The following is a 19,708-nucleotide window of genomic DNA, read 5'->3' on the forward strand; positions in this document are numbered from 1 at the left end:
ATATATATATATGTTATCACAATAAAATTACATGAAGCAAGCAGAACATAACCTGCAGTCTGCACAAACACAGTTCACTCTCCTGTTGCTTCACACAGGCCTACACTAATTCTGCAGAGAATAGTCCTTCAGAAGCTGCTAATCTTGCAAGTAGTCAAAATATTCCAAAATTCTATGGACCTCAAAGGTTCACTGCAACAATACACTATACAGACTACAACAATATATATGTCACTGTGTCTGCTGTAAAGGCTAAGCCGCTCATCATCATATGTTATACACTATATATACTATATACAGCCAACCCATTACAGTACATAAAATAGTAAAGGGGTGTAATAAAAGAGGTGTTATGGCAGGTGTTTGAGACTCCAGTCGTACCTATGAGCCACCATGACACTGCTTTGTTATGACATGCACTACGACTATAAATCGTAAGGAATTCTTCTTGCCATGCTTAATTCCATCTTTGGAACATGTATTCTGAGAACATGTAATGCCAACTTACCTGTAACTGTGGCACCACTGTTGCTGAGTTCGGTAGTGAAAAAACAACGGTATGATGAGGGGGTGGGCGAATACCTTCTATCACAAGCTCCTTTGCAACCAGTGACTGGCGGAGAAGAGGTAAGCTTTTCTGTAACAAGCATTTACAATGCATCACAGTCCAGACAGAATAAGTAATCATAAACGTCATTACAGAATTTATAAGAACAAATTATTATTATTATTATGGTTTCCTATATTACAGTAAATTACAATTACAGAGACATGACTAATTTGAGTGCATTTCCATTTTCTTAGCGATTTCTTAGTAAAAAGTAAGTAAGTAACGGTACCCCTGTAACAGGCCGTGGGGGCCCATAGGGTTGAGATGATGAGGTTCCCACATTTTCTAGATAATCAGATCAGAGATGGCATTAAGGTTGTCAGCCTTATGCGTCGGCCGTGCTTTATCCCCAAGAATATTCTAAGAATATTCCTGGTAAGCATTTCTGTTAGAGGCTGAGTTGACCTCAGGGCCATAGTGTGACTGAAGGATTAGGTAAATTGAGAAAATCCACCTCAACGGGATTCGATCCTGTGACCTTCCGGCTTGTAGCATAGTGCCTCAACCAACTACACTACTGTGTGCCCCCATGATTTCTTAGTTATTAAATTAATTATATCATGACCACACAACAAATTCTGAAAACTTGCAACTTTCAATGATATGTCAATCAGTTCTGTAAACAGTACTCTGATATGATGGAGAAAGGAACTGTTTTAATGCCTCTGAAAATAAATGAGAAATGTCAATCTTTCTGAGAACATAAAACCAATCATAGAATTCATTTAATTTCAGGCTGTGGCTAAATCAAATTTTATTACAGAAACAACAAATATTCAGATCTCTTTTCACAGTTCAGTGAAATTTTCATACCTACAATGATGAGACTTTCTGATAAGGCACTAAATTAATGCAAATGTCACTCCAACTAGTGACTAGCAGCTTGAACAGGAAAGAGAGTAGCACAGTGTTTTCTGTGCTCTAGTAACAGAGTGATTAACTGAAATTAAATTAAAGATCATGGCCACTAACAACATGAAGGTATTACCATGACTAAAACCTCTTATTACACCTTCAACCCACACACTCCTCGGATATTAAATATTTACCAGTCATAATTTTTGTCAGTATCTATAACAAAATATGTTTATCTTACAGTTATGACTGTCAACACAACAATAAAGCAAAAATATCTTCATGAGAAGACAAGAACAGGTGTTACATATTTAATATAAGCACTGATTCCTTGTGCTACACTGATCTATAATTTAGGTCTATGGTCTATAACTCAAGTTATTAAAGTTGACTGTCATGATATGGATCCATATTATGTAACAGGTGTCTGTTGTCGTGAGCAAATACTTACTTGCAGAGTATGCATAGATCTAAGTTCCAGCATTCTAATAAAACTCACTACAAACAGTTGCAATTTAAAATTAAAAGTCTGCATGTAAAAAGTATAAAAGCATTAACACTTAAGAACACCAACTAGCAGACAATAGTTTGTGGAATTAATACTTTTATACTTTTTGCATTATGCTTTATTGTTGTGTTGACAGTCATAACCATAAGATATTATACACACAACAAGATGTTAGCTATAAAGTTAAAAAATATATTTAATTATGAGTGAATTTAAAGGTTCCAATGGCATCTGAATCTAAGAAATAAAGTTATTATTTGTGTACAATTCTTCATGGAAATAGACACAGTGAGCATCTGAGCAGTGCACCCACCTTGAGAAATCCAATAAGGCAGGGCTGTGGGGAAGCATTGAGCAACCGTTCCAGGCGGTCACAGAACTCCTCTGGCTCCACCTTGGTATCAATCAGTTCCTGAATTAACGTTCTAACATTCCTCTCCACAGACTTTGGTTCTCGACTGGAGAGTTCCAGAAGATTTGCGAGGAACTTCCGACATTTTTCTTTGGTAGTGTCCACTGCATGCCGCTGCAAGAGACAGTACTTTATTAACAAGTATGCAAATTAACTTACTGCTATTTATCAACAAATGGTTCTAATATGACCAAATTACTTCTTCAATTTGCAATATTTTCCAAATGAGATCTTTGTAAGATACCGTCACGTGTTAAGTGACTAGGCACAAAGTTTGGATTGCTATCTGGATTTAATGGAGGTTACTGGACACATAACTATAAAGAATTATAACACTATCACTAATTCACGCTCTTTACAGTTCACTATAGCATGCAATAAGGTTTTGTGCTTAACGGCTTCTGCCCTTGCTGGCCGGTGACCCTCTCAAATTTAGCCCAAAACAGTAACTCACTCCCTACTCAGAACTAAGACAAAGTCACATTACATCTGATGATCAGTCGGCCAGTCAGTCTTGGTGTCTGGTCCCATCTGGGGCCTGAGACCAGATACTTATTCCTCTCAGACAGCCATGGTTTTGTCGATGTAGGGCGCCCTCTCTGACGAGAGGACAGGTCTGTTGTTTGTTGCAGTCACAGTCAGCAGTACATGACATCTATATTTATAATTTTACTTGTCAGCATTTTACACAGTCTTTTGTCAAGTCACACTGAACACTACAACTTTGAGGGGCCTATGAACCCTAGTAGCCATTTTGCTTCATGAGTTTTAATGCAATTCTAGTGATGGCCATTGTTCTGCCTTCTTGTGACTTAGCCCCACTGAGCTCTGTCATGATCTGCTGAAATACCATTGCAACTACTTTGAACGTGTCATTCAGAGACAAACTGTATACATTAGGATCCTGAACTAATTGACTTGGTATTTGTTGGTTGTCTCAAGGTAGGCACAGCTATTTTTTATCTCAAGGGTGGGGGAAGCCTGTGCAACTGAGGATGGATAAGGCTGCTGCTGTTCCTTTACACTGCTGCACAGTGCCGCCACTAACTAGACAAGTCAAAGTGAAAGTCACATTACGAACGACGGCCAGTCAGCCAATCAGTTTTGGTGCAAAGCCCCAATCTGAGGCCCAAGACCAGACTTTTGTTACTATCCGACTGCTGCGGTTTTTGTCGATGTGGGGTGCCCTCTCTGATGAGAAGACAGGTCTGTCATTTACCATGATCACAGGCAATAATGCAAGACCTGCCAGTCTAAAATTGGCACAGCAGAACAAGATTCTTACTAAGGAACAGTCTTCCCATTCATAAGATAAATATGCTGCAGCATACTTTATCAGAGAACCTCATTTTTAGAGGAACCATATTTCCCCATCCTTCAAACTGTTTAGATCACACACCACCAGATGCACCAGACATCTAATGCCTGTCTGAAACACCTATCATGGTATGTCACACCCAGAAGACGCAAATTTACAGAACAAAGTTCTGAGTGTTCATCACAGTCTCGGGTATGGCAGTTCTGGTTCCCCTCATATGTTCATAACAGAATCTAGTAACTTTCTAATGGCGTAACAACAGTCAATATCTGATGACGATATAATTTCAATGATGTTCTAGACACATTAATGGGAACATTCTTGGTGATCCCACACCAGAATCTACATAGATAGGACCTATGGGAAAGCATCACATATGTACTGTACAGTATATCACATGGCACTATATAAAAGATATTTAAAAATTAGTTCGATCCACATTTTCAGGTATGTCAGTTAGCAGACATCACTTACTTTGTGAATGTGGATTGATACTTTGTAGAGACTGAAAAAAAGCTGATCTTTTCAGGTACAGTATCAGAGCCAATACTGATTTAAATTATATTAATCAATTTGTATTTACTTTCTTATAGTGTTTACAATAACTGTACCCATTAGACTACTGGCATACAGATACCTCCTTTCTCAATAATTGCATATGATGCCACTATGTAACTAATGAGGTATGATGAGGTGACCAATGATTGTGTACCATTTAGCAAACAGCGTACATTGTATCTGGGGTCAATCTGGGAAGATGGAGGAATAATGAAAAATATTTCTTCCTATAAAAGTATTCTATGGGCTGAAAGTGGAACACTATATCTAAGAATACATTTCAGTTAGATAAATACAATATTATATTTTCTGATGTGTGTGTGTGTGTGTGTGTGNCTGAGGGGGCTGAACAACTGCAGCAGCACTTGTAGTTGCTACGGTGACTGCACTATGCTGGAAAATACACACACACAAAAAAGTCTTATGAGAAAATACCAGAATATGTCTATTACTTACAGGTGGTGAATACTGTTGTTTCTATGTGAGTGGTACGTCAACAATGAGTTATCATACGCATCTGATATGGTAGTATCTCCAAAATTAATTATCGAGGTTTTCCTCATGTCAATATCAGAACTACCATTCACTGTGGCAGGAATTAGAATTTTGTCATTTAATGCTCTTTGTTAACACTAAAATCTCAAGGGAGTCAGATACAATTTGTAATTCCTACCAGAGCTTTTATGCATCACTTTATTCTAGTAGGTTATTTTACTAGCTATTGCGTTTACTGCCTCTGTGGTCTAGTGGTCAGAGTTCATGGCTACAAATCCAGAGGTCCAGGTTTGATTCCTAGTGCTACAAAATTTTCTGAGAAGTAGTGGGTCTGGGATGGGGTCCACTCAGCCTCGTGAGGATAATTGAGTAGCTATCTAAAGGAAATAGCGAATCCAGTCTAGAAAACCGAAATTAATGGCCATGGGGATTTGTTGTGCTGACCACGCGACACCCTCTAGATGCTAAAGTTGGCATTAACTTCACCGACAAGTGGCAGTCGCTCGAACGGTATAGTTAACTTGCGGACTAAAACCATGGAGTTGTTTTTTTTGTTTATGTGTTTACTGCCATGTGGCTATTCACTCTAAATTATTTATCTTAAAAAATGAAGCTACTGCTCACAGTTCCAACATAAATGCAGTCCAATTCTTTGACCAAGAGAGATGGCAGCGATTTTGGTGTATTTTCACACACACTACACATATACATGTTCCTGTAAAGTGACTTACAACATAGGAAGCCTTCAACACAAGCATAAAGGTTTAAGACACTAATCTTATGATATGTGTAAAGCAGGAAAGCCGCAAGAGAACTTGGACACAAAATCTAGTTCTTGGGCAAGATTTAAATCAAGTACCTTCCAAATATCACAGTACGTTTATGTATGTGACACAGTCTATAACTCCTTTGATGGTGCCCCAGGGTAAGCTTAAAATTAAAAAATTTGTGACTCTAGTATTCAGACATAACCACTTCCCGTTCACTGTTTCTGATTTGTACTTCATAACCTCACAACAACCATCAATCAGTTTTACAGCAGACGCTACCAGATGTACCTAACTCATGGTTTAACATTTCATACAAATGACAGCACCACAAAGAAAACATGTGGTGTTAAACTGGATGAAGTTGGAAATTCAAGGTATTATGTAACAAGGAATGCCATGATTTACACTATTCACTAGTAGTTAGCGCAGTGAAATCTCCGAGGTTACGATTGAATGAACATAAGAGATGACAGCAATTTTGGAAATGGAATTTTGTTTAACAAATATCTAGGAAAGCAGCCTCATGGACGACTTTGGAAGAAGATGGGAGGCCAATACTGACACAGAACTCCGTGACTTTCTTAGTCTGCAAGTGAACTATACCAACTGAGCAACCGCAGCTTGTCATCGAAGTTAGTGCCAACTTTTGCAGATAGAGGGTGTTGCATGGTCAGTGCAACGGATTCCCATGGCCAGTAATCTAAGTTTTCTAGACTGGAGCCTCTACTTTTTCATTCAAGTAGCTCCTCAATTATCCTCACGAGGCTGAGTGGACCCTGTTCCAGACCCACTACTTCTCGGAAAATCTGGTAGAGCTGGGAATCAAACCCGGGACCACTGGATCTGTAGATAGGAACTCTGACCACTAGACCACAGAGGTTGCCTAATACTGAAAATCAGATCTTAGGAAAATAGGACTGAAACATATCTCAACATACATCTGAAGCAATGTGCTTATATTCTGAAACAGAACAATCACATAATTCTAATCTTTAGGTTTTCACAGTGGAGATTAATATGTTACCGACAACAAAAGTAGCACAACAATTAAGCAGACCATAATGGATTAATCCAAAAATAACCACTAATAATTAGAAATGGGAAGAAAAAATGAAACCCCATACACAGAGGTGCCACTTTGATGCATGGGTGAACTGGATGCAAAAATTTCAAATAACTAGATAAGCCAATCACAATGTTCCGCATTTTTCTTCCACCTGACCGCACATTTCAGTCAGTTTAGAGTGGATTATGGTTTTGAAACTGGCTGAAGCTGTGCACTACTTGACAGAATAAGTACAAGTTGTAAATGCAAAATTATTACACGAACACAGAAAAATATTCTTACAAATACTAGGTACCACATCAGTCACGGCAACCTGACAACCAATATCTGTTAATAACCTACTTACAGAGGGAACCGACTGAAGCCGATAAGTTGCACCAGCAGGTAAAGTTGCTGCTGCTGCTGCAGCACTGCTTGGAGCAATGGCCGCACCTGGTGTTGTAGGTGCTGGCCCCACACGTAGCAACTGATACTGCCCATTCTCAGTCTTCAGGAGCAAGTGGCCTTGTGTTCCAGGTTGAAGACTTTGCAATGCCTGTAATGTTATTTGCTGAAATCAAGAAAAGACACCATTAATGCATTACTACTAAAGCCAAGTGGCACAGTTTGTAACAGCCACTACATTTCTCATGAACCTACAACTGTAGCCACGAATCGTCACTGCTTTCATTGACACCGGATTTGAGGCTTACAATGAGATGGGCATGTCATGTAGCATGCACGGGGAGAAGATAAATGCATATATAGTTTTGGTGGGAAATCCAGCAGAAAAGAGACCATTAAGAAGACCTACACCTTAGTGAGAGGATAATATTGTCATGTCAGTGTGACTATACGCGGGTTTTGGATTGACGACCAGATTTATTGGATTCTTTGATAAAGCTCGTGACATTTTACAGTTCACCGTTACACAAACAAAAACAGACACACAAATATACACAAGTGCCCATATTCATGCCTTTACTGCCGTTGCTCTTTAACGGCTTCTAACAGTGGACGTTCCCCTTCCTGTGGATTCCCGAACTGTCCCTGGCCTGTGCTACCGGCTTCTAACAGCAACAGCTCATGACTGAACTCCAGCAATCCTCTAACTACAAAGCATTAATGGGTCTACATGGCAGAATATTAAGATTGATCTTGGAAAAAACAGGTTGGGTGGTATGGACTGGATTGTTCTGGCAAAGAATAGGGAACAGTAGAAGACTCTTATGAACATCATAATGAGCTTCAGGATCCATAAAAGTTTGAGACATTCTTCAGTACCCGAGCGAAGGGCAGCTTCTCTAGAACTACTCACGTCCATTGAATTTGAGGTTTCCACATTGTGTTCATGAAGAGTGCTACCTTCTGGAACACTATATGGTGTAATCCACTAGAAATACACCCAACACTTTGGAGGAACATCAATTAACTTTTATGAGGCTATTTGGCATCATATCCCAGAAGCCAGCATTCTTTTTGTATGAACTCTTTCCTGCCCTGAGCACCTGAAAGTGTCTCACTATAGATTTCAAGCATCTACTGCCATCTCCTATACGGCAGATCAACTTCTGGACGCTAATGCAACAGAACTTGTGTACAATGTCTCTGTTATCTGTCACAGAGTTGGATATGAGTGAAGCATAGGAACATCAACAAAAAGCAAAACAAATTCCGTGGCCTACAGTCCGCAAGCAAACTATACTGACCGAGCATCCACCGTTTGTCGACGAAGTTAGTGCCAACTTTAGTGGATGGAGGGTGTCACATGTTCAGCGCAACGGATCACCATGGCCATCAATCTCGGTTTTCTAGACCGGAGCCGCTATTTCCTTGAAATAGCTCCTCAATTATCCTCATGAGGCTGAGTGAGCCCCCTTCCAGACCCACTACTTCTCAGAAAATCTGCAGGCGTCGGGAATCGAACCCGGGACCTCTGGATCTGTAGCCAGGAACTCTGGCCACTAGACCACAGATTTTCAGATCTTCACAAAGAGCCAAAACTGACCTTGGTCCAGTAACTGAGGTGAGCTCTTTCTAAGGGACCAACAGAGTAGGTGTCTTAGACCCTCCCCTTCGCCTGAGGATGGAAACAGATCCAGTTTCCAAAGTGTTGTGTTCCTTAGAATATCAGACAATGGACAAAGTAAAAAAAAAATATCCAGTAATCATAAGCGTTACACGCCATCGTCAGAACTGTTTAGAATCTACTTGTACAATACATAGTTACTGGTGTTTTGTGAAGAGATGTAAAATGATCCCCCAAATTATAAAAATAGCACTGAAAGCTGGAGACAGAAACTTTCAGAATGTGAGTAGCAAGCGACTCATGGGAAGGTCATAAATTGTTCAAAAGATTACCTACGAATTTATAAGAGATGACAGAAAGACAAGGGCAAAGGCAAAATTGTGAAAGTGTGGCCATATAATGTAGTGACCGGATACAGCAGGGCTTCACTCCTAGCAAAGGCAGAGAGTTTTCCCCTTTGCCACTGCAACCAGAATGGCTTTGCCATCCACCCAGCATCCTACATAATGTGTACTACTGGCTCTTTCCTTAGGGGTAAAGCAGGATGGATATTTAAAAGTGAGCCTCTGAATACACTCTCTGCTGCAAGTCTTCTTTCTACCTATGAAAATGTGCTGTTGAATCATACACATCACTGCAAGAGTAATGAATTTAGACAAAAAGATAAAAAGATTTGAGCAAGCACAACCCTCTTCAATTACCATACTGATCATATTTAAAAAATTACACAGCAATCGCTGAAAATACATCTGCTATAGTCATTGTTGCTACACTTCCTTCTTGTCTGAATTCTTTAAAAGACAGCTCATAAATCCTTTGTAAAGTTCAGAAATTTGGGAAGGACAGTAATAAATCAAAACTGTGCTCATAAAGGAATTAGGAGTAGATTCAATTCAGGTGAAATTTACTAACACTCATTTCAGAATTTCTTGTCTCACTTTCTGTCTTGAAAATATGAAAATTAAAATATGTAAATTATAATTTTACATGTTGATTTGTCTAGGCGCAAAACTTGGCTTCTCACATTTGGAGAGGGACATATATTGAAGAAATTTGAGAACAATGTGCTCAGAATATTTAGAGCAATAGGCAGCTGGAGAAAACTGAACAATAAGAAACTTCATAATTTGTACTCATCATATATTAGAATGATTAATTGAGGATGATATGGGTGGGGCATGTAATGCGCATAGGAGGTATAAGAAATGTATATCAATTTTTGGTTGGAACTCCTAAATAAAAACCATTCACAGATTTAAGCAAAGATGGAAGTATAATATTACAATGGATATGAAAGACATAGAATGGGAGGCTGTGAAACTGGTTCATTTGGAAAGAGAGAAAGAGACCAACAGCAACCTCTTCTGATCATGGCAGTGAACCTTTGGGCTACATAAAAAGCAGGGAATTTCCTGGATAGATGGATTACCAGCTTCTTAGGAAGAATTCTATTCCATGGAGTAAGCAGTTAGAATTGTGGTGAAGTAGTAAGTTGAATTTGTTTCTTAGCTTACTTCCCTTATTTTACAAATAAAGATATGAGAGTACAGTATCATGAAGTCCATGTGTTACCTGTGCCTATGCCTCTAATAACTTCTATATCAATTACCTACAGGTATTTCCATGAAACTTGGTTGAGCGCTTACAACCAGAAGAGACAATTTTCTGAGCTTCTGGGATGTGCATGTCGAGAAGGGCACTGGAATTTCAAAAGCCAAGAAAGAGGGTCAGTTGAGAAATATTTACAACTGATTTAAACAGTGGTTCTTGAATTCGCTTATGCCATGCAGCTTGTGGTTGGCCTGAGGAATCTCCATTGTTAGCAGCCATACACAGCAACGATCAGTGATGAAATAATAACAGAAGACTTTGTACGTGTTGTAGTTGTCTGATTTATACAGTACGTAAATTAGTAAGGCTGTTATAAACAATTGTAGCTATGAGCTATAAGCATCCAATAAATCCAATTATCAATCCAAGCCCTGTGTCTAATCACTAACTCGTGACAATATGGTCTCCGATGGCTATGGCATAATCAATTATGTTTCTAATCCTAGCATATTTCATTTCAGGCTATAAAATTGGTAATATCTATTATTTTTGGTCATTTGGGAATGTAAGCCCCCACTTATAACGATGTGTTTAAGAAGATGGCAACTGACATTTCAGAGGAATATGTCGCCTCCATCATCAGGTTTGAAGAAAAAGTCAAACAAGAAACACGCATCAAGAAAGTAGCAAGCACAGTTCTTCAAATAAATGACTAAAACACAAATTTATTCCTTCGTCACTGGCTTCCCTTCAGTAATAGCTGACAATTCAAACATTCACAGCCCCAGCAAAACTGCTAAGCGCATATGTTTGTCTCTCTGACAGCCGTTTGAGGATGTTCTTTGCTGAGAAGCGATTCTAGGTGCCTACGTTTTCATAGATTTTGTTGTACCTTGCAATCCAAACTGTCTACAAAATTTTCTCTCATATACCTGCTATTCTGCATGCCTTCCTAAATCAAATCCTGAATGTTAATAACCTTTCTGAATCATTTGCAACTAACTTTCCTCTAATTCCTCATAGGTACTGATCACTTGCTATAGCTTTGACTTTGATTATTTTACAGACGATAGCTGGCCTGATTGCATTGACAACAGAGGTATTTCTACAGAAATGTCATTTTTCCTACATGGGTCAGATTACTGTTTCATAATGCTTGTGAAGCCTAGATCAACTTCTAAAAATATATCTCAAATCTTCTTATGGACACAAATATCTTCACAAAATAAGCACACACTGAGCCAAGCATATCACACAGTAGATCTCCTCTCAGAACTGGACAAAACCACTGACAGTTCAATAGGACTGAGGTGCTACAAAACAATGCAACACACAGCAGCCTAGAGAACTTCAGCAATATGTTCTGTAGGCATGCACAGTCATATATGAATCCAAGATTTTTTGTTATTTTATCATAGAAACTGGAACTTCTGGTGGATCAAACAATGTTGACTGGTCAAGCATGCTGAATACGATTATTTTCATTCCTACACACATTTTACATACCCTTTTCAGAACAGTACCATCATCTTAACCCTTCATCCATGAACTTCTACTACCAGCCACACCTTCACAGGGTGACTATTTTCACGGCACTGTTTCTGAACTGTGTGGTTTGAATGAACAGAAACGAAAAAAAAAATGGTTGCCTGGCTGCCAGTGACAACCAAATAAATGTGGCTGTTGACTAATTTTTCACTTAACATTTTTTAAGTTCTGGTAATCTCACTTGGCCACTTATGGCACAGAGAAAATGGCAAACTATTCCCAAAGATACGATCAGTATAACTTGTAAGTCATAAAATTTCTTTTAAAATCATTTTCCTTGTCCCTACCTTATAACTTTCCCGTGAGTATTTAGGACAACAGTATAACAAGCAGAAATAGATCTTATGTCCTCATTGGAGGCAACAGCCATAGCAACATGCCAGAAAATAATTACTCTTTTTTTCATCCCTTGCTTATGACATCACATACATTGTGAGATATACAGCTTGGTAATATGTACTAAGAGACTGAAGTTCCCAAGTGTTTCAGTCTTCAGTATAAACATGAACTGCTATCTCCAGCAGTGTTAAACACATTCACTTCCAAATTTGACTTATTCTGGTTCATAACAAAGCTTTAATATCGCCACTAAGTAAAGTAAAGCTACCCCTGTAGCAGGCCGTGGAGGCCCATAGGGCTGTGAGACATTGAGGGTCCCACATTATTTAGACAATCGGCTCAAAGATGGCGGTAAGGTTTTCAGCCTTATGTGCAGGCCACGCTTTACTCCCTGGGAAAATTATTTAATTAATTCCTGGTACTCATTTCTGTTAGGGGCTGAGTCGACCCCAGGGCCATAGTGTGACTGGAAGGATCAGTTCAATTGAAAAAAATCCAATGACCTCATTGGGACTTGGACCCACGACCTTCCGGCTTGTAGCATAGCCCCTCAACCAAATATGCTACCGCGTGCCCCCTTAATATTGTCACTGTGAACTGATAATGATTCAATGATTTATGACTCATTTTGCTCTGTCTATGCTATGATAACACGGTAGCTTACATGTGAGAGATAATATTTGCATGAGGCCATAATTGATTTCTCGAGCAAAATATCACTTTTCCTTGGGTTCATGGGTTCCACCACAGTACAATCATACGAGTGAAAAGATGTTAGGAGCACTAGCAGGAGAGAAAATGTAGCATATTGTGAATGGAAGCAAATGTGATATCGATTTGTAACTGATCAAGTCCATCAGAAGACTACGAAGAAGACTTTTTACAACCGTCAGATGACTCATACCAGCCAGGATTTTCTAAAAGCAGCCATCATCCCTCTATTTCAACCTTTATTGTCAATTCAATAGTCAAATTCACATTCCAAGACAACCACAATTTGCAAACCTGGGATGTTTTATGACTCATACTTTATGCAGGTAATCATTAATATAAAAAAACGACATGATCAACAAGAAAGTATGGCAGTGTTCTGCAACCAGGTACATGACACCGACATAATACTAGGCAACATTGGCTCATAACAGATATCCTACCATATTTTATCAGGACAATTACTAAAATGGTGTTTGATTTACAGAAGACCACTCTGACACGAACATCAGACTATGCAGAACTATTCCTCTTAATTTCACCTTCTGAATGCCGAATGTAAAAAGATAAAAATACGGGAGGCAACTTTCTGATGGAAGCTGTACGTGTTGGCTCTAAGCTTCGAGAGAAACTACTACTAAATACAGTATGAACTATCCTGCATAACTCACAAGCAAATGAGCATGCAAAAAAGGGTGAAACCAAAGTGTGTTATTCACTATGCCTGTATGTGGCGTGGACTGTGATTTACAGTACCTTTCATATTACCCCATAATACAAAACACGATCATATACATGAAAGCTATTTAAACTCTCACACTGTGTCCTCTCATCAGGTAAATGAAAACATTCCTACACTACGACACAAAAAAGACAGAAGAAAGGGAGAAGAGAGGAAACAGAAAACGGAAAAGACACTGTAACACTGCGATGTCATTTCTCAACCCTTACGAAATCACTCTCGTGCCAGCCCCCCCCCCAAAAAAAAACGTTGGCTAAAAACCGCCAACTCATTTAATGCCCAACATGAAATGACATAAACAGATGGAAAAACATTTAAAAACAAATAAAAAATGTAACATCAAAAGGGGAACAATATTTTTGTGTCCTCTGACTGAAGTTCATTTGCATCCCAAAGGCTGATACACATGGCATCACAACCTTGAGATCTATGAAACATAACGTGAAACTGTACATGTCGCTATTAAGCTAACAAAAATACAGAAACACATTCACAGTCTACAGTATGCTCATTATATTGGTAATTATGTAACCGTAATATTTTAAAAGCAACAGAACACACAAAAAATTTCATTAAGTGTGTGTCCTGTAATGCATTGCCCTAATTCTAAACTTCGTTCAAATCACTTAACCTAATAATCATTACTGATTAAGATGGTCTATGATACCCATCCAAAGAGACAATTTATTATAACATTTATAACTAATGTTTCCCAGAATGGCCAATCTGTTACAACACAAGTCAATGAATAATGGTGAAACATGAAAGTCACTACACTATGACATTGGTGCTAACAAGCAGAATTAAATCTTGCACAGTTTCACTCATAAGAATCAGAATGTTGCTTAGCATCTGTACAAACACAGTGGCAAATCAATGTCACGCCCCCTCTTCCAAAAGCAGCAAGTCACTTAACAATTTTAGGATGTGACTTACACTCATTGTGCTATCAACTACAATGTGACATAAACCCATGACATTGTGTTGTCATAAAAGATTTAAGGTTAAAACAGAACTGTCACTTGACTTCATATACTGTGAAATGTCAAACAATATAATTTGTCACCCTAATGACAAATGGTGTATAATTAAGGCATATTGATTTGGGAAAATGTAATATTCCATCTGCATAACAAGAACTAGAAGCTGTAAAATATAAACCATCATTATGAACAATACTTCATAACCTACAAACTGACATTCACCAATTTTGCTGAAAAAACTTAATATTAATTGATAATGTTTAAATTAATAAGAGGACATACAGTAAACTTACTCCGGGTTGTCCAGGGCGTGCACCAACCATATGTGGAGTCCCAATTACAACCCTGGGTGGTAGTCCCTTCTGTCCTTGTTGACCAGGTGTAGCTGGCCTCACAGCATTCACATTGACGATCTGTACATTGGCTGGCAGTATGGTTGTAGAGGGGTTTCCTACTATTGTTTGTGGAGCTCCAACAGTATGTGTAATAGGTTTCGCTAATGTCACAACTCCAGACATTCCTGATGTTGTCGTCGTACCGACAGCTGTGTTCACATGTGTCCCTGTCAATGTCATTGTAGTATTTACAGTCATTGGAACAGACACTACACCTGCACCTAGGGGGGTTCCTTGGGTAACATTTGGATTACCAACCGAAGTCTTTATCACTAAAGCTGTTCCAGATGGTTTCCCATGTTCAATGCCAATAACACCTCCAATCTGTTTAGTTACATTACTTCCAGCTTGTGAATGGGTCTGAGAAACTACACTCTGAACACTCGAAGTTACTGCATTTAAAACAGCATGTGATGGAAGTGGAGCGAGACTCAAATTGCCATTTGGGAGTGCTCCGGTTGGAAAGGCAACTCTACTGTTTATATTTACTCCTCCGGTAGTAGTCAAAGTCTGGCTGCCTGAGGGATAAACTAATTTGACGGCTTCATGTGACTTCGTTAGATTTGTGAGATTTGACTGGCTTGCACTGGAAGTTACTTGGTTTATATATCCACTAGCAGGAACTCCACCATGCAAAGACGCAACAACTGTATTTACAACATTAGAATGTACAACATTACCACTTTGAAGTGTACTAGTAGTATTGGTTTTGTTTGTATCTGAGTTTAAAAGAATATTCATGGATCCTGAACCACCGTTCGTCACACCATGTTTCTGTGTGGAGACCGTGCCCCCATTAGCTATTGCACTGTTCATATGATTTTGATTGACTGTAGCTGATGGTACTTGCTGGCTGGAAACTGCAGGTGTTGTGGTAACTAACTGGGTTTCCAAGGATCCCACTATTGCATTGACTGCTGATTCATCGACGTCTGTACTGAGAGCTTCCTCCAGAAACTTAGCCGACGCCATTTTCTGACGAGATCTAACTGTAAACTGAATTGCGCATGCGCCAAACTCAATTCGTACCCACAGTGCATTGCCCTTAAATAAAATTAAAAAATGAATGTTGTCTAGCGTAATGTTTACAATATTAAGAAATAATGTATAAACGCCATGTAATCTTGGTATATTAAACAATATATTCCAGTTATAAGGAACACAGTGTAAGAAAATTATGAACGTCATACAAACTACATACACCATACTATTTTAATATTATAAACGCAAAACTTATTCTTAGGCACTTTACGTTCCACGTCAGCCGCCATAAACGGTTGAAACTCATTGCCTAGAAACAGATTTGTAGCAACACAGAAACATTTGAAAGACTGTGTGTTGAAGGCCTCGCCAAACGATAATGAAACACTAGCAACACATCAGAGTAGGTCATGCTTCAATTACAATAACCTTGAATGTAAATATGTGGATTCTTTCCTGACATACTCCACTACCAGACCCACGGAAACTTCTTACGAGAAAAGGTGTAAATATCCATGTCTTTGAGAAAAGCTGTAATATAATTTTTTACCGTGCCCTGCATTGCCGTACAATATGCCACCGCTCGTCACATTGTTGTGATAAGTTGTGCGTCAAACGGGGACCAACTTTATTAGGTAAATAACCAGAAAACGTAAATATAAGATCCAGAACAACTGAATTAAACCTCGGCACACGAATTCCCTAGAATTTGAATGTATTTACAATCCATATACCCTTCATAGGACTAAGGGAAGGACGTACCATATGTCATAATACTTATGCAAATATAAGGACAGTAGATAATTACAAATATCGTCTTTTATGGTATTATGTTATACAAAGCGAACTTATGGTGTAAATAAATATTTACATGGAAATCCACTTTACTTCTTTATTCTGTAACCAGTGTAATATATTCATAAAAAATTCTAACATTTCAGATGTTTTTGTTGAAGGGAATTAGTTAACTAAGTAGGAGTGAGAAAAAGCCATAACCTTTCAATGCTGTCTTAAATGCATTTTAATGGTAGATTTCTGAATAACTTCATTCCTGTATAGTCTCTCCTTTATGATACCCAGTGAAGTTAGCACTTGCTATTTGTTGATTACACCATAGGACATGATGGGGTGGAAATGGGCAAGGTAAATTAATTTCAAGGTATCTACTTCCATGGGTGATGTGATTGTCCTCACAGCAAATCATGCTTGCTTTAGAAATAATATATTCAATATGTTTTCCAGTTTCGGTTACTGTTTGTAGGTCAAGGAATTTAGTTGTTCCTACACCAGTTGTTTTAGGAGCCCAGATAGCATAGTCAGTATAGCGACTGGCTATGGGCCAGCCGACCAAGAGGTTGGGGTTTGAGTCCCAGTGAGGTCAAGAATTTTCTCTTCTCCACGTTATCCAGACCAGCTGTGGTGTCCACCCAACCTTTTTTTCCCCCAGGGGTAAAACGGTTGGGGCATGAAGCTGACCAGCTAGTGCCAAGATCAAGAAAATGTGTACTTATACATCTACTCCCCCATATGCCTTCATGGCATAGTGCTTAATTAGTTTAGCACAGGGACAATTTTACCTATTTACACCAGTTGTTTTATCACATCCTATATTAAAATGTTATTTTAGTATTGTAACAAATTTCATGATTTTTTCTCATCAGAATTTAATGTAAGTTTACTGGCTTTAAACAATTAACACAGTGTAAATATCATTCATGTAATTATTTTTATATCATTGAAAAGTACAGTTTCATGTAACATGTGAAGCTTTCTTGGTGGTTGTATGCAATAAAGTCTTCGTGGACAATCAGCCTTGTCAGTATTGAATAGTATCCAATATTTTAGACATTATCTTTGAACTTACAGGTCTGACACTTGTCGCATCAAACCTTAATGACTGATGGAAACAGCCTCTGAAATGCTGGATACTTGCTCTGTACTCCCCAAGAAGACTTAATTTTGGTATAGCTTTGGATTTAGATGGGCAAGTCAGAGTGAAAACACAGGGCCAAGTATTGAACCTTGAATAGCTCCATGGTTTGCAATACCCAAATTTGAATATGTTATGATTTGAAATTGCAGATTTTAGTTATCTTTTTCTGCCTTAAACCACTGTCAAATTATAACATTTTAGTTTTGATAGTAATAATTCATGATTTATATAAACAAATGCTTTATAAAAGTCTCAAAACATTCCATCAATATGTATTTTATTATTACATGCACATAGAGTTTCTCCTATTAAATTTGTACAAGGTTTCATCCAAAGATATATCTCTTCCAAATCCAAATCATTCTTCTGCAAGGATAATGAGTTTACAAAATTACTCTCTTATACATAATTTTCTTAAATATTGTCATGTGTAGCAGTGACTATAGATGGATTTGTCACAGTCTCACTGTAACTTCAACTCACATATGAAGTCTTCTTGGCCCAGTTTAATTCCTTTCTAACCACCATTCTGAAGCTGCCAGTTCCAAAGGCTTGACTCGACTACTCATGACTACTGTTCTATACTGTCCCATCTGACGGTGCCCTCATATAAATCTTCAGCTCGGATCCAAAGGAAGACACAGTCTTCTGTTGTCAAGAGTGCATGTTTACAGCTCCATTGCCTAGCAATGGATGCTCTATTGTGGGGCGCGTTGCTTCGTGGGGATGTGTTTACTGACCCGTTGCCTAGCAATGGGTATACACATCACAATATTTTAAAGAATGCCATCAGTAAAGATACTGGTCTGTAACTGGAAATACAAGATTTTTCGCCCTCTTCTGCAAAGGCTTCACTTTTGAATATTTAAATAATTCCAAGAAATTTTCTGGAATGATTGTTATCAGAGATATTGTAAATGAACACTAATGTAAACTGTGCAAGTTCTGATTGGTATTTCATCATAACCCACCTACCTACCTATGGCTCTACAGGCCTTTTTCAGTTTCTTTATCTTTTTACACAGTCAGTAGGACTCCTTGGACGGCGGATCAGCCTGTATGGCCACCACCTGCACACAGGACAGCACAGACACAGAATAAACACATACAAATATCTATGCCTCAAGTGGGATTTGAACCCACGATCTCATTGTTTGAGCAGGTGAAGACAGTTCATGCCTTTGTCCACACAGCCACTGTGACTGGCAACTGAAAGAACTGTTAATTCACTATACATTTCATTTAATTTGCTCTTGCAGGCATAAGAGATTTGAGATATTTTTTGTACTTCATCTGTTGGATGTGTCCCATTTTGTGCTTAATATTGCCATAACCTATGGTGAATGTGGTATAATTCTCCTTGTACAATCACTATATCAATAAGATCTTTTGAGCACACTGAATCTGTCCTATCCAATTGAGTATTTCAGTTCCTTAGACACTTGTTATAAAATCTGACATGGGAGATGCTTTCTGTCAGCATAATAATCCATCCTACCACCTTTTTCCTTCCTATATATTTTGAAGGTGAAAGCGGAAATGCTGAAGCGCAGTGGAACAATATAAAAGAATGCATGTTAGATACTATCAGTGATTTGGTAGGTAAAGTTGAGAAGATAGCAAGAAAACCATGGGTTACACAGGAGATGATGAGTAAAATGGAGGAGCGAAGGAAATGGAAGAATGTCAACAATGAAGAAGGCAGGAGGAAATACAGGAGACTGAGGAATGAATTGAAAAGAGCCACGGACAGGGCCAAAAAGGAATATCTTGAGAAGATATGTAATGAGATTATGGAATTTCAAAGAACAGGACGTTATGATTTGATGTACATGAAGACAAAAGAACTAGGATGGAAAGAGAATCATGGGATTCAAAATGTTGGCATCGAAGACTCCCAGGGGAATAGAATAGTAGATCAGAGG

General features: G+C 38.5%; 1 protein-coding gene across 1 annotated transcript in view; it reads right to left on the bottom strand.

Annotated features, from left to right (window-relative positions):
* The window catches only part of LOC111861589 (transcription initiation factor TFIID subunit 4), a 48,281-nt gene extending 32,046 nt beyond the window's left edge, over positions 1–16,235 (bottom strand). The window contains exons 1-5 of the mRNA XM_023846272.2: positions 14,768–16,235; positions 6,939–7,142; positions 4,592–4,654; positions 2,287–2,499; positions 509–637 (exon numbers count right to left, since the gene is read on the bottom strand). Of these exons, the coding sequence (XP_023702040.2) occupies positions 509–637; positions 2,287–2,499; positions 4,592–4,654; positions 6,939–7,142; positions 14,768–16,075 (1,917 nt within the window). The 5' untranslated portion in view covers positions 16,076–16,235. The remainder of the gene's footprint in view (positions 1–508; positions 638–2,286; positions 2,500–4,591; positions 4,655–6,938; positions 7,143–14,767) is intronic.
* Positions 16,236–19,708: the final 3,473 nt, after the last annotated feature.

The sequence above is a fragment of the Cryptotermes secundus genome, unplaced genomic scaffold, assembly GCF_002891405.2.
Source record: "Cryptotermes secundus unplaced genomic scaffold, Csec_1.0 scaffold2113, whole genome shotgun sequence".
Lineage (NCBI taxonomy): Eukaryota > Metazoa > Arthropoda > Insecta > Blattodea > Kalotermitidae > Cryptotermes > Cryptotermes secundus.